This window comes from Balaenoptera acutorostrata, chromosome 15, assembly GCF_949987535.1.
Source record: "Balaenoptera acutorostrata chromosome 15, mBalAcu1.1, whole genome shotgun sequence".
Taxonomy (NCBI): Eukaryota; Metazoa; Chordata; class Mammalia; order Artiodactyla; family Balaenopteridae; genus Balaenoptera; species Balaenoptera acutorostrata.
Window position 1 is genome coordinate 36,947,050 of NC_080078.1, and position 15,096 is coordinate 36,962,145.

General features: G+C 45.5%; 1 protein-coding gene across 4 annotated transcripts; it reads left to right on the forward strand.

Annotated features, from left to right (window-relative positions):
• The first annotated feature begins 161 nt into the window (after window positions 1–161).
• On the forward strand, window positions 162–8,479 carry ZNF597 (zinc finger protein 597). Of its 4 annotated transcripts, none has more exons than XM_057529785.1 (4): window positions 162–398; window positions 488–570; window positions 1,452–1,578; window positions 3,545–8,479. In XM_057529785.1, the coding sequence occupies exons 2-4, from the start codon at window positions 538–540 to the stop codon at window positions 4,639–4,641; spliced, it is 1,257 nt and encodes a 418-aa protein (XP_057385768.1). In that variant the 5' UTR covers window positions 162–398; window positions 488–537; the 3' UTR covers window positions 4,642–8,479. The 4 variants fall into 4 exon arrangements, with proteins under 4 accessions (XP_057385768.1, XP_028022248.2, XP_057385770.1 ...); XM_028166447.2 differs by having other exon boundaries at window positions 162–326; XM_057529786.1 differs by having other exon boundaries at window positions 180–243.
• The last annotated feature ends 6,617 nt before the right edge of the window (window positions 8,480–15,096 follow it).

The following is a 15,096-nucleotide window of genomic DNA, read 5'->3' on the forward strand; positions in this document are numbered from 1 at the left end:
TGGAAAAACTGAGGGAAAACTACATCTCCCAGAATGCCGGGTGAGCCGGGGGCGGGAGGTTCTCCATTAAGGCGCCCGATTGGTCAACACTCAAAAGGGACTGCCCCCTCCTAGGTCACGCTAGCCAATCAGAGGCAGATCTACGTAAAAGCATGGGGGCCGGCCGCATCCGGCGGCTTTCCCGGCAGGTCCAGCGTAGGGGAGCATGGGAGCGTGGGAGCCTAACGGTGGCGCCGTCTTTCGGTCTCGAGTCTTGGCTGGGCGTCGCTTTCTGTTGCTTTTGCCTGGATAGCGGGAGGCTTCCTGAGATCTTTAGTCTCGGAGCCGTAAGTGGGGCCCGGCCGGCCCGGGAGTCGGCCTTTCCGAGGCTGGGCCGGGGAGAGGAGTCATAGGCTCAGGTCTTAAAGGGTGTGGGGATGCGAGGGGGTGCGTGGAGGAGCTTGGCAGCCGAATTGGCCCCTCCAAGTACTATTTTCTGCCCCCCCAGATCTGTCCCGAAGTCCCTGTGGCGACTTGAAGACACTACCACTCCTCAAGATGGCATCCACACTCCCTGCAACCGGGGCCCAGGTGAGACCGGGTCCCTTCTCTCGGTCCAAGTTCCGGTCGCTCCTTTCTGGCCTCTGCCTGGCCTCTTTTGGAGGAGGGTGAGGCATGCCCGTGATGCGAGGGCTCCTGATCCCCAGAGAGCCCTTTCACCAAGCTGTCTTTGTTCCTACCAGGCATATAGGAGAAATGGCTTATCAGAGCCTTCCTTTTAGAACCACCAACTGGGAGCAGGGCCCATTGGAGAAGGCTATTACAGGGTACCTCAAAGTGTCTTTCTGGAATGCTGCTCAAACTTACAGATTTTTAAGCTTCATTCCACACCTGTTGAATAAACAAACAAACAGAAACTCCAGGTGATTCTTAATCACACCAGAGCTGTATTGATTTATAAGTTTGGTAAACTTAGGGAAGGAGGAATAGGCCTGGATATGATGCTGCAGTGAGCTTAGCCATGAGTGTGACGAAGAAGAAGAAGAGGGACCAGCAAAGGGAAGGATGTTGGGAGAACACTGGACCTCCTGTCCTGTCATGAGTCTTCCCGGGCTGCTCAGTCTTCTCCTTTCCCTTAGAGCATCCCTACGTAATGGTTTCCTTAATGGTTCCCTGAGAGTTGTTCCCTCATCTTTTCTCTTCTAATAGGCTCTTCTAGAACTTCTCCCAGTTTACCGTTTTGGTCCTTATACCACTACCTCCAGTGGTCCATTTTTACTCTTTCCTTCCTAATCCCCACCTCCAGCCCTCAGAACCCATTCATACCCCCTCGCCAGCACTCAGGGACCTTTTCCACCAAGCCCTTTTCTCCCTTGCCTCTGATGTTTCTAGCTCTTCTCAGCCTTCCCAGACTGAGTAAGGGGGTAGCTTTCCAGTTTCTTGTCCTGAGATGGGCTCTCATGTTGTTTCAGGGACCAGTGCTGTTTGAGGACCTGGCTGTATATTTTTCTCAAGAGGAGTGTGTGAGTCTGCACCCTGCCCAGAGGTCCTGCAGCAGAGACACGCCACAGGAGTGTTTGGAGGATATGGCCTTGATGGGTAACATAGTTGTTTTTCCTGCATTTTTGAACTTTGGTCATTTCTAGGATTAGGATTGCATATCTCTTCCACATGTTGGTATGGAGGAGTGGGACCTACCCCTGAGTGATTTATGTGGTCATGACAAGAACTTGCATGAGAGTGCAATTTTCAAAGGGTGAGTTGATTCTTAAAAGGCAAAAATTGGCAATTCCCTGATGGTCCAGTGGTTAGGGCTCGGTGCTTTCACTGCCAGGAGCCCCGGACAGGGAACTAAGATCCCATGCAAGCCATGCAGCAGGGCAAAAAAAAAAATTAGGGACTTCCCTGGTGATGCAGTGGTTAAGAATCCACCTGCCAAAGCAGGGGACATGGGTTCGAGCCCTGGTCTGGGAAGATCCCACATGCCATGGAGCAACTACGCCTGTGTGCCACAACTACTGAGCCTGTGCTATAGAGCCCGTGAGCCACAACTACTGAGCCCACGAGCCACAACTACTGAAGCCCGCACGCCTAGAGCCCGTGCTCTGCAACAAAGAGAAGCCACAACAATGAGAAGCCCGTGCACCACAATGAAAAGTAGCCCCCGCTCTTGCAACTAGAGAAGGCCCATGCGCAGCAGCAAAGACCCAACGCAGCCAAAAATAAATAAAAATAAATAAATTTATTTTTTTAAAAATTAAAACTTTTTTTAAAAGGCAAAAATCCTGTCTAATACAGTGACTGTGGTTTTGCATAAGACTTGGTAATCTTTCCAGATATTTGTTACGGTCAATTCACAATTTTACTTGTGAAACTCCATTAGTATGGGTTACTATTATTTGCTAAAGGTTGGAAATCGCTTTAATCCTAAGGGGATGGTGTGCCTTTCTCACCTAAGAGGAACTATAATGTAGAAACATTCCTATGCCTGAGTAGATTTTATCCTTGACTAGGGTTGACTATTTGAACTTTCCCAGAACTCACATTTTATATTTTCTACTTCTGTCTTCATCATTTTGTTTTCCTCTACCTTCTTGAACATGTGAAGCATATTTATAATAGCTCTTTAAACATTCTTTCTACTAGTTTTATCATCTGTGTCATTTCTGGGTCTGCTTTTGTTGATTGATTTTGCTTCTAGTTACGGGTCATATTTTTCTGCTTCTTTACATGCCTGGTAAGTTTTGATTGGATGTTGGACATTGTGAGTTTTATGTTGTTGTATGCTGGCTTTTGCTGTATTTTCAAAACAATTTTTGGACTTTGGGGTAGGGTGCTAATTTATCAGTAAGTTACTTGGGATCAATATGATCCTTTCAAGGCTTGCTTTTTGCTTTGTTAGGGTGTGTTCAGAGCAATCTTTAGTCTAGGGCTGATTTGGCCTGCTGCTAAGGCAGTGTCTTTCTAAGCATACTGCCTGATGCTCTGTGTGGTAGGGAGTCTTTCCAATTTGGCTGGTGGGAACATGAACTATTGAACTATTATGTGAATTCTGGAGATTGCTCTTTCTATTCCTTTTTGGTGGTTCTTTCCCTGACCTGGGGTAGTTTCCTCAGATGCATTTACAGACTAGTACGCAGCCAGAGTCTTAAGGGGACCCCATCTAGATGCCCAGAGCTCTCTGCCTGGGCATCTGCCTCTTCTCTGGTATTTTGCTGTCAAATTCTAGCAGCCTTGGCATTCCTGAACTTGGTCTCCTTGAATCAGCAAAACCACTGCAGACTGGATTTCCACACACTACCCTGCAGCCCAGAAACCCTTTCCAGGCAGTGAGCTGGGGCAGTCATAGGGCTGTTGCTTTGGAAGGAAAGATCCCTTTTGGATTGATATATTGGCTTTATAAATTAAGAATATTTGGGAAAATATTAAAGACTAATGCTTTTGGGCAGGCCTGAGTTTTGTCAGCCATCCTATAGCTTCCTGGTCCTCTGTGTAACTAGTTTGTTCTTTCCCCAGTACTACTTGAGGGTGTTTATGTTTTGCTTTGTTTTGTTTTTATCAACAGGAGGAGAAGGCAAGATTGAGATTAATCAGAAGCTAAGGCTAGAATCTATGGGACTCGAAGAGCTTGCCCTAGAAAAATACTCCATTGCTGTGCCCCTTGTCTATTACCCAGAAAATTCCTCTGAGCATGGAGTTGGAAACCTTGAAAGGAAAATGTCAGGTAGAACTCCTGCTTTCAAGAAGAGGTTCATAAGCCTTTTAGTTACCATTGAAAACCACACCCCTTTGATAGAACTATCTCAGTGTTTAGGAACCAGAGCACTTTCTGAAATTCTTGAATTTCCCGGGGAAGAAGCCAAAAATTCATACAAGTGTCCTGAATGTGACCAAAGCTTCAGTGATAGTTCATACCTTGTTTTGCATCAGAAAATGCATTCAGGAGAGAAAAAGTATAAATGTGGTGACTGTGGGAAGATTTTCAATCACAGAGCCAACTTGAGAACACACCAGAGAATCCACACCGGCGAGAAACCATATAAGTGTGCCGAGTGTGGCAGCAGCTTCCGCCAGCACTCACATCTGTCTCGGCACATGAATATCCATGTAAAGGAGAAACCCTACACCTGTGGCATATGTGGAAGAGGTTTCATGTGGCTCCCAGGATTGGCACAGCATCAGAAAACCCACACTGCCAAAAAAGCCTGTGGTAAATATTTTGGTCAGAAAACAAATCTGGCTTTGCCTGAGAAAAGGCACGGGTCAGCCAGCCAGCACCCATGCAGTCCGAGCGGGAAACGCTTTGGGCAGCCCTCACACTTGGCCCTCCCCGAGCGGGGCCACGAGGACAACCCTGAACACTGCAGCGATTGCGGGGAAAATTTGCTTTCGTTCTCAAAATTCGAACCCTTAAAGTGTCCTGAGTGTTCGATGACCTTTCTTCGTATCTCTGAGCTTATCTCCCATCAAAGCATTCACAGAGGGGAAAAGCCCCATAAATGCAAACCCTGTGCAGAAAGTTTTATTTCGGACTCAGAGCTTGCATGCCACCAGAAGAACCACACAGGAGAACCTTTTAAATGTACCGTGTGTGGGAAAAGTTTCAGGTTGAAAACACATCTCATTGTCCATCAGCAAACCCATGCGCAAAACACCACGTAAATATAGCAAGTTTTCATTAATGCTTGTGCTTCTCAGTATTTATACTGAAAACTGGGGCACAGTTACCCTTTATGTGCCAGGTACTGTGCTAAGCATTTTATACACATTCCATGTAATATATCATTTAATTTTCACCACCACCTTGATTTAGGCACCATGATTTCGGTTTTATAATGGAGGAAGCATAGTCAGTGTCACAGCTACTGAACAAAGCCAGAACTCTAACTCAGTAGCTCAGTTACTATCCAGATTCCATTTGTATGAGCCGGAGAAAGATACAGAACTTATAAAAAAAAAATTCGGTTTTCACTAAAATGAAGGTTATTGCTAGAGTTCTTTTAATTTTGTTTACATGGTTTCTAAGTAAGTTTTAGAAGGCAAATTTATTTATTGTTTGCTAGTTCTGCAGATCTAGGATCTAGGAAAGTAAGTACCTTTGTATCTATTTTATACTTTTTTTTTTTTTGCTGTAACAATCAGAATGTAATGTTTGTGTGAGATTATTGTTTTACATATGAATTTCTGGAGGGGTTTGGAAGCTTTTTTCCCTCCATGTGAAGTGTTCCCAAATGGGTTGGACTAGTTAGTGTCGAGATGGCTGTTAGTATCCGTGAAGTTAGTATCCATTCTCAGATCTGATGCCACTGGCCTTTGTGATTCAAGTGTTTGGAAGGAATTTTAGCAATCTGACTACAGCCCTTTCTGGTGCCTGGACTTGAGCAATGGAAAGGTACTTGCTTCTCTCTAAGAGGATTTACCTCCAAGTCTTTACCAAAGCACATCACCTGCCTTGCTATGAATAACAGTAACCCTTGTTTAGTGTGTATGCTCAATACTTCAGGTATATTAATTTAATCTTCAGAATAAATCTGACAGAAAAGGACTATCCTCGTTTCGTAAATGAGTAAGTAGAGCCCCTGGAGGATACAATCAGTACATTGCCCAAGACACAAAAGTAGCAACATGCTGAAGCTGGCATTTAACCTCTGGTCTCTGCTGTCAGAGGCCATGTGTTCAGCGACACTGCGTTATATGTTGGCATTTGCACCACATGTTAAAACTGCAGGCAGCTGGGGGACTGAGATGGGTGGGTGAGGATGGTCATCATGGAGGCTACCCTGTGCACGTGCTTCATTCCCTTAGTGCTTCATCCCAAGCCTGACTTACGTGTATGGTTACAAAGCAACTGAAAGACTGTTCAGGACTTGAGGTTCAAACTCCATCCCTATAATCAGAGATTGCAAACTCTACAGAGTATAGTTTTAGTTTAGTTTGAGTTTAGTTTAGGTTTTAGTTGAGTTTGGTTTAAGAAAAAAGTTTTTCTTCCTCATATCCAAAGAAAGATACATACAGAAAATTGTTAGAGCTTAATCAAAATACTTGAAAATATATAGATACTGCTGTTACATGTAAATACTGGAGCAAAATATTGTTAAATGGAATGGTTATTAATGTTGAAGAACCAGGGGATCTTGTAAATGTTACATTCATGTGGAATTTCTCTTTAAAGCAAAATTGTGTACCTCTCAGCAAAGCAGCATTTAAAGGGGTTTTTGATTGGGATGTGAGAATGGTCTTATTCTATATAAATGGTATAAAAGTATGGCATTTACTAAAATGGGATTATCACTGGGAAACCTCAGGAGTAATAATAGGCCTCTTTAGGACTAATTGGAGGAAAGTAGTACCTGGAAGGTAGGGTCTTTCTACTGAACAGCAGATTGAGAACTGAATGTACAAAAAGGTGCTGGCTACTGCTGTAAGCTCTTAACACTGATTAGAGGCAGGAAGATACTGTTGGTGAGGAAAAGGGAAACCAATAGCCCTAACCCAGCTCACCCACTCCTTTCCCCCTTTTCCTCATTCTTCTTTTGGCTCATTGTTTCCCATGTCTCCACTCTTAGGATACAGGACACCAGTCTGCCGGGCCTTTGGGGTCTCAAATAAAAAAGCGAGGTCTTCTATAGGTTCTTCTTCAGCAAGTCTCTCTGTCTGAGGTGGTTAGAGTTGTGTAGAAAGATGGTCTCCAGTTAGGTTTCTTATCAGCCAGCTCTGGGATATAAACACCTTTGCTAAATATCAGAAAGTACTGCCTCCCTGCTTTCCTGCTTCTGCCTTCCGTGGGAGCAGCTGGCACAGTGCGCCATTGGCACATAGTAGGGGCTCCCATATTTCAGTTAACTGAAGAGTTGCAGGGTCGGGGATGAAATTGGGAAAGAGGTCCCTAGTAGCAGAGTTGCTGCAGAAAGAAGTAGAGAAGACTATTTTAGAAGGCGTTTGGACAGAGTGGCGCTGACCTGAAACATGGAAGCTGTTATCCTTTCCTTTGCTCCTAAGAAAGTACAGGGGAAGGTGAAAATTCATACCATCAATGACGTTCTGCACTCAGCATGGGAAGTTACCTTTCCAGATGAGGTTTCCTTCCCAATTAACTTCAGTTTTTACATTTTTATTTTCTAGATTTTGGAAGATTATGCCAAACCTCCACAAGAGATTAGAAAAATATCTTTTACAAAGACATTAATATATACATGAGTATAATTAAAATGCCTTTTTGGTGTAATATTGTTAATGATTGTTATGCGGAGGAAAAAAAAATCCCTGAGTGTCAGCTACTGTGAAAGAGGCATCTTTTAAGTTGTTGCTTTATTGTGCACTTGCACCTAAATCCATTTGCTGGATGTAATTCGAGCTGCTCTGAGCCCAAGGAGTTGAAGGAAGCGGTCAGTATCCATCAGTGAGACCCATGCTGGTTTTATGCAGATGGCTTTTTCACCCTCTATTTACAGTGTTAACTGACAGATTCCACAGATGGTCATTAATTCAGAGACATCATTAGCCTACCATGTTTTTTTTTTTTTTTTTTTTAGCCACAATGCTCCTTTTTTTAAAAATTTATTTATTTTTATTTTTGGCTGTGTTGGGTCTTCGTTTCTGTGCGAGGGCTTCCTCTAGTTGTGGCAAGCGGGGGCCACTCTTCATCGCGGTGCACGGGCCTCTCACTATCACGGCCTCTCTTGTTGCGGAGCACAGGCTCCAGACGCGCAGGCTCAGTAGTTGTGGCTCACGGGCCTAGTTGCTCCGCGGCATGTGGGATCTTCCCAGAGCAGGGCTCGAACCCGTGTCCCCTGCATTGGCAGGCAGATGCTCAACCACTGCGCCACCAGGGAAGCCCCCATGTTACTTTTAATGAATACTTGGATGAAAGTTAATACAGGGATGAAAGACTAAATGCAGGAGTTTATTGCTAGGAACAGTCGGTTCACAACATTTTGCAGCATGGATGTTAACACAGGCAGAGTGAAAACTTTGTACTGAAGAATTCAATTGTTGAACAAATTTCTTTGGTTTTGTTGTTGATGCAGTGACGAAAATGTGTATTAAAGTCCTTAATGTGATTGCTGGACTATCAGGTTCTCTAACATCCGTCATTGATGAAACAGCATTATTCCAATAGCCTGCAGATGTTAAGTTTACATTTTGTAATTAAAGAAACTGTGGAATTTAATTGTTATTCTTGAAGGAGTTGAACTCAAAATAGTTTTGTTTACAGCGTTGTTGCAGTAGGTAATAGTCTATTACATCTCTGCATTTAACATAGAAAATGACTAACCCAGTAATTCAGGGAGTTAAAACTAAAAACAAGTGACATTTCACAGCAAATGCTGTTTTGAGTCTTTGACTCCTGTGATTCCATATAATTAAGTGGCATTATTCTGATGACTGCAGCATGTCTTACAATCTGATACTGCAGATTTTGCTCAAAGTAATCTGCCAATTTACTGCATATGTGTACTAAGCAGGTTATAGTTTATCTGAATAAAGAGTCTATTTGAAAGTGTTCATTAAACTTGTTAAGCCTATAGGATTTCCGTTGGAAAGTGTTTTTGCTTGGACATTTGTTTAAAAAGTAACTAAATAATCTTCATTAGAAGTGTTTATATTCATCTGTTTTAGTTTTGTAGATTGAGAGAGCTATTGATCTGATATCAGGATGACCATTATCCATCTCTTCACGGCCCGTCTGACTACAGGTGTTTTGTCTTATTTTTTGACATCCTTCCTTGTATTAACAATCTAGGGAGTGTGGGGATATGATATAAATATACAGTTATATAAACCTGAGAATATGCTGTAGTCTCTAGTTCCTTTGGATACCTTAGAAGTAATATGTTTGTTGGAGGCACTTGTGCTGTTCGTTTAATGTTTTGATTTTACAGTTTTTGGTGTATTCTCATCAGTCTTAGCTCTAGAGTTCAAGCTCTCACTGGGCAGTGATTACTGTCTGATGTGCAATTTGGCATCTAATAAATGCTTTTTTATGATGATGACAATGAAGTGAACTTTAAAATTTTTTTTTACACTTTAGTAGTTTGAGATGTCGATGAGATGTGACATTGTGTGGCAGGATTGTGGCTTGGAAGGGGTTAATGAGTAACTTCGGCCGTTTAATAATGGAGGTAAAATCTTTTGCTCCCAGAAGTCAGAAGAAAACTGCAGCACTGCTCCCGGGAGACGGCATTAGACGTCATTAGACGTCATCTTCCCTTTCAGTCTTTGCTCCACGACGGCTATACCTCCGGCCACGCAGGCCACCAAAGCCCTGCGTGGGCCGCCGTCTAGAGCGGGGGTTGGAGCTGAGGACGCGTGGAGTAAAGCTCCCAGAAGGCTTTGCGAGGCCTGGGAGAGACCTTGTGCCGCTCGGCCACCAGCCGCGCAGGCCGGCGGAAACACCAACGAGACGAGACGCGCTAGAGCGGCCCACAAGGCTGGGAATCGAAAGTCCTACGCTTACTTCCGTCGCCGTCTTGCGGCAGCACAGCTGCGCGTTCCTGGAGCGGCCGTAGTAGGCGGGGGACCCAGCGGCTGCTCGGCCAGACTCCCGGCCCACCTCCGCCACCCAAAGAGAGGCGGCCTCTGTAGAAGCCGAGCGGGGCGGGTGAGAGCGTCTGCGGAGCGGCTCCTCTGGTCTCTCTCTCCGCACCAGCGGGAAGGTTACGTGGGTGGGACTGTGGGGGGCCAGCCCGAATCTCGCACTGGTGACGGGAAGAGGAGCCCGGCGCTACCTCCTGGGCCCTAACCCTACTTTGGCAACGCGAAGCTATGGGCTCGCCCTGTTTGTCTCTTAACTTGTCGAAAGGGACGCTTTGAGCTTCTCACTTGCCCTGGGTAGAGTGTCTTCTGCCAACTAAAAAGTGTCGCTGCCTGTCCAGTTCTGCAAGGCTTGAGTCGTTAGCCACTGCAGTCACTGACCTTCAACACGACCCGAAAGGAATTCAGGGCGAAGATCAGGAATGAGGCACTCTGTGCTCTGGGAAAACTGGCAGAGCCGGCCTTCAGAGAGTGAGATATTTTAAGGAGAAAATTTTATGAACCCAAATTCTTGCATTGTCCCATACTTGGAAAAGCACTAAAAGCATTACTAAGATATCTGTTCCTTGTGAATAGCAGTAACCTTCTATGGAGGGGCGTGCTGCATACCCCTTCGTCAAAATCACATATATTCTCCTCCTAAGTTCTTCAGGACAGTTTCTCAGAGCTATCTGAGAGGCTGCCTCCCCAGCTGTAGTCCTCAGTAAGACAATGAATAAACTTGACTCACAACTTTTAAGTTGTGTGTTGTTTTAAAAGTCGACACTTCTCTCTGGAACCAGCGCCAGTCTCCTCACCTGATTTCTGTGTACTCCACAGCCGAATTCTAACATGCTTTTGGTCAGAGTGTATCTTGGGATCACCTGAATCCACAGTCCCCACCCCCCCTTTCCCGCCCCAACCCCCAAGCGAGCTTAGCCACTTCCATGACTACAAGTACCTCACTTTATGTCTAGCCCCAATTTTTCTTCTCTCCTGCACTCTAGATGCCTGTATTCAAGTGCAAAAAAGAGATCTTCCTTTGGTGTCTCTGAGGCATGAAAACACATGCCCAATGGAATATTACTCAGCCATAAAAAAGAACAAAATAATGCCATTTGCAGCAACATAGATGGATCTAGAGATTATCATATTAAGTGAAGTAAGACAGAGAAAGACAAATATATGATATCACTCATATGTGGAATCTAATTTTAAAAAATGATACAATTGAACTTATTTACAAAACAAACAGACTTACAGGTATCAAAAACAAACTTACGGTTACCAAAGGGGAAATGTGGGGAGGGGGTAGGGATAAATCAGGAGCTTGGGATTAACATACACACACTCCTATATATAAGATAGATAACCAACAAGAACCTGTGTGTATAGCACAGGGAACTCTATTCAGTATTCTGTGATAACCTATATGAGAAAAGAATCTAAAAAAAGAATGAAAAATGTATATGTATAACTGAATCACTTTGCTGTAACCTGAAACTAACAAAATGTTGTATATCAACTATATTCCAATAAAATTCAAACAAACAAGCAAACAAAGAAAAAAAAATCAAACACATGCCCAAAACTGAACTCATGCCTTTAAGTCCTTTTTTAAAAATATTTATTTATTTATTTATTTATTTTTGGCTGCGTTGGGTCTTGCTGTGTGCGGGCTTTCTCTAGTTGCAGTGAGTAGGGGCTACTTTTCGTTGCAGTGCGTGGGCTTCTCATTGCGGTGGTTTCTCCTGTTGCGGAGCACGGGCTCTAGGCACGCGTGCTTCAGTAGTTGGGGCTCGCAGGCTCTAGAGCACAGGCTCAGTAGTTGTGGCTCACAGGCTTAGTTGCTCCGCGGCATGTGGGATCTTCCCGGACCAGGACTCAAACTCATGTCCCCTGCATTGGCAGGTGGATTCTTAACCACTGCGCCACCAGGGAAGTCCCAGGCCTTTAGTCCTTCATCTCTCTGCCTCCAGTATGTGGCGCCACATCCACACAATTGCTCGTGCTACTAACACACACTCCCTCCTCTGCTCCTCAAACTTTCAGTCATCAAGTCCTGTGGATTCTACCTCAAAAATATCTCTCAAAGCTGACTTCTCTCTCTCTCCACCCTTACCCAACAGCACTGACCCGGGTTGACAGCAAGGCAGGGACAGGGTTTTGACGTTGTGGGGATGACCATAGCTAGATGCTGCAGACTGGGACAAGCTCGGAGACAACAGACACTCAGGAGGCTGTTGCAATAAACCAAGTGAGAGATGAGGGCCCTCACTAGGGGTCACGGGAATGAGGAAGATGGCGGGGCTTCGAGACAGATTGAGGAGGAAAAGGTGACACTTTGGTGGGGTGAGAAAGCAGGGAGTCAAAGATGACTTGGAAGTTTCCGGTTTGGGTGATTTGATGGTTGGTAGCTTTGTGGAGAGATTGCTTGCCTCTCATGAGTTTACAGTTTTTCTAAACTTTCTAGGGAGACGTGTTCATCACAAGTGAGGGTGACAGTGCAGCTGTGTTCAGTGTGATCGAGAAGAGGTATGTTATGCTGCGAGAGGGGTCGCACCTGGCCAGAAAGAAGAGCTGAGAGCTAAACACCGACTTGACTTCATTGGTTGGAGGCTTCTGGAAAGGGCACAGGGTCCTAACAGAGAACATAGCAAGGGCCTCAGGTAATGTGTCAGCTGACCCCACATATAGTAAGCTTTTCTTGCTCACCTGTACTGTTTGTTTCCAGGGAAAAACAGAAATTGGAGAGCCCAGATGCCCAACCACACCCCACAGAGAGACAGGGTGTGACATTCCCAGATTCAGTTCAGTCCCAGCTGGTATGAAGCTATCCCCTGAGCCATAAGATGCTTGCAAACTTGGGTGCCCTGGAACTCCCCATCCCCCAGAACTGGAGAGCCCCCTGATAAAAGATACCACTGGGGGCGGGAATCGAACCTGCAAGCCCACCATCCTGGTCCTGAAACACTGCTGTCAATGCATTAGGCCCCTCTGCCAGGAGGGGTAGCTGCGCCAGAGAGGCTCTTAGCCACCTCTGGAGAGTGTGCCATCAGTGGCTAAAGCCAGAGATGCCCACCAAGGAGCAGATCCTGGAGCTGCTGGAGCTGGAGCTCTCCGGCCCATCCTGTCTGAGGGATCCACACTGGGTTCAGTGTCACACCCAGAGGGTGACAAGAGACAGCAACCCTGATGGGGGATTTGCAGAGAGAGCCCAGGAACCAGGATGCTGGGTGACAAGGGCCAGAGGAGACTCAGAGAGTGAACACAGGATGGGTGATAAGCTCCTCTCCTTGGGAAAGAGTAGATGGGGGGATACCCTGAGCATATGTTACACCCCTGCTTCCTCTTCCACCAGGGATCCTGTCTCCAAGGCCTCCAAGAGTCCACACCATTGAGCTGAGGGTCACCTTTATTTTGGCCCAAGAAAGACCCAAACTTTCAAGGTTTCATGGGCAGCTCGGAGTAGAACTGAAAAGAAAATTAGAGAGCATTTTGTCTAAAACCTCATTTTACTGATAAGGAAACTGAGGTGCAGACATCGTAGAGCTCAGTAACTGGCTGCCTGCAGCACTGAAAATGGAACCTGGCTCTTCAGTGCCTTTTCCCCATCCCAGGCCTTTTCCCACCGTCTCAGGCTGTCTCCTGGTCAGGTTCAAGTGCAGCGGCATGTGTGTGATCAGCTAACTCCTTGTGAAGAAGTAACTTCTGTCTCTCTCAAAAAGACATGGGTCTGGTTGTACAACTTTGTGACTATAATAAAAAAAACTGAACTTTGTACTTTAAAAGGATGAATGTTATGGTATATGAATTATATCTCAATTTAAAAAATTACCTTTGGGGCTTCCCTGGTGGCGCAGTGGTTGAGAATCTGCCTGCTAATGCAGGGGACACGGGTTCGAGCCCTGGTCTGGGAAGATCCCACATGCCGCGGAGCAACTAGGCCCGTGAGCCACAACAACTGAGCCTGCGCGTCTGGAGCTTGTGCTCCGCAACAAGAGAGGCCGCGATAGTGAGAGGCCCGTGCACCGCGATGAAGAGTGGCCCCCGCTTGCCACAACTAAAGAAAGCCCTCGCACAGAAACGAAGACCCAACACAGCCAAAAATAAATAAATTAAAAACAATTTTTAAAAAATTACCTTTGAAGTAAAAAAAAAGTTGAAATGTATTTTAAAGCTGCAATAAAATATTTAAATGTAATATACAAAATAACGCATCAGAGACATGAAATAATTTATGCTACCAGCATGACTTATTTTGGGGCAGACCTGATAGTAAAGCTGCTTTTGCCTTTTCTGTGCAAAGATATCTTGTAAGATGAGCTGTTAGAACCATTAGCATTTGCAACTACTTATCTGTGTGCGTTAGAAGTTTCTCAATAGTGTGCAACCAAAATAAAAATCAAATAAACTGCATGTTAATATAGGAATGCAGTTCCCAAAAAGATTTTTTAAAATACTGAAAAGATGTGTGTCCTGGTTTAGGCACGATTTCCTTCCACAGAACCCACCTGTTGCAAAGGGAAAAGAGTGTCTCATAGTTTCAAAGAACTGAGCGTGGGAGAGTTTTCACTGGGGTTTGGGGAAAAGCTATGGACTGAGCAGGAAATCCAGATGAAAAGAGGAGCCGATGCATGTCTCTGGTGGGAGGCGTGCTTCCCGCTCAGCTCCTCTGCCCACCCTTTACTCTTTAGAAGCAAACTTCTCCATCAGAACTTTCTCCTTAGCTCCATTTTCTCCCTCCTGAGGGCATGTATCTGACTTCTGGTGTGATCCTTGACCTCCGATTCTCAAAATCCTGGATCAGAGAGGACTCTTACCATCCTCTTCCAGAACAGAGCCTGTTTCCCAGGAAATCATCCTGCTCAGTGCAGCATATGCCTCAGAAGTGGACATACAGGGGCATGCGCTCTGGAGGTGTCTGGGTCCCTGATGTGCTCTACAAACACACCTCACTGGTGGGCTTCTTCCCTGCCTTCAAAGGAGTTCAGATGGGCCGGTGTTTATGAAGCCTTCATGTGGGGCGTTCTAGAGGCTATAACATGAGCCCCCTCATCCCTGCACCGGCCCATCCAAGGTATTCACAGAAGCAACCAGGGCTCCAGGGGCAAAAAGTCTGCATGGCCAGAAGTCCAGCTTCCTAGAACTTAAAACAACTAGGATGCCCCCAAATGAAATGTTGCAGCTTGTGAAGTGGCGAGTTCCCCTGTCTACAAGAATTTCTAACAAAAGCCTGGATGACAGCTTATCAGGGTGTGGTAGGAGGATCTATGTAACAGGCAGTGTGGACAATCTTGCTTTTCCCTCCAGCAATAGGCTGTGATTTTGAAGAGGTTTGTAAAGAGGAGTGTGGGGCAGTTGATCACCTCCCAGTTTTGCTGTGGGCCAGCTTTGCCAGGGGCAGCCTTGCCCACTGGTCCACACTTCCAGTGGTGGCTGGACCAGACCCATGAGAGCCACCCAGAACGGGGACCAGACCTCTTGAGGGGCGAAGTATTTATGCCCATGGAGCCTTTGCCTTAGCGTGCTGGGGCATTCACCCCAATGGAGGCAAATAACTCGGATCCTCTCATTTCAACCTTATCAAGTTAAAGAAACAAG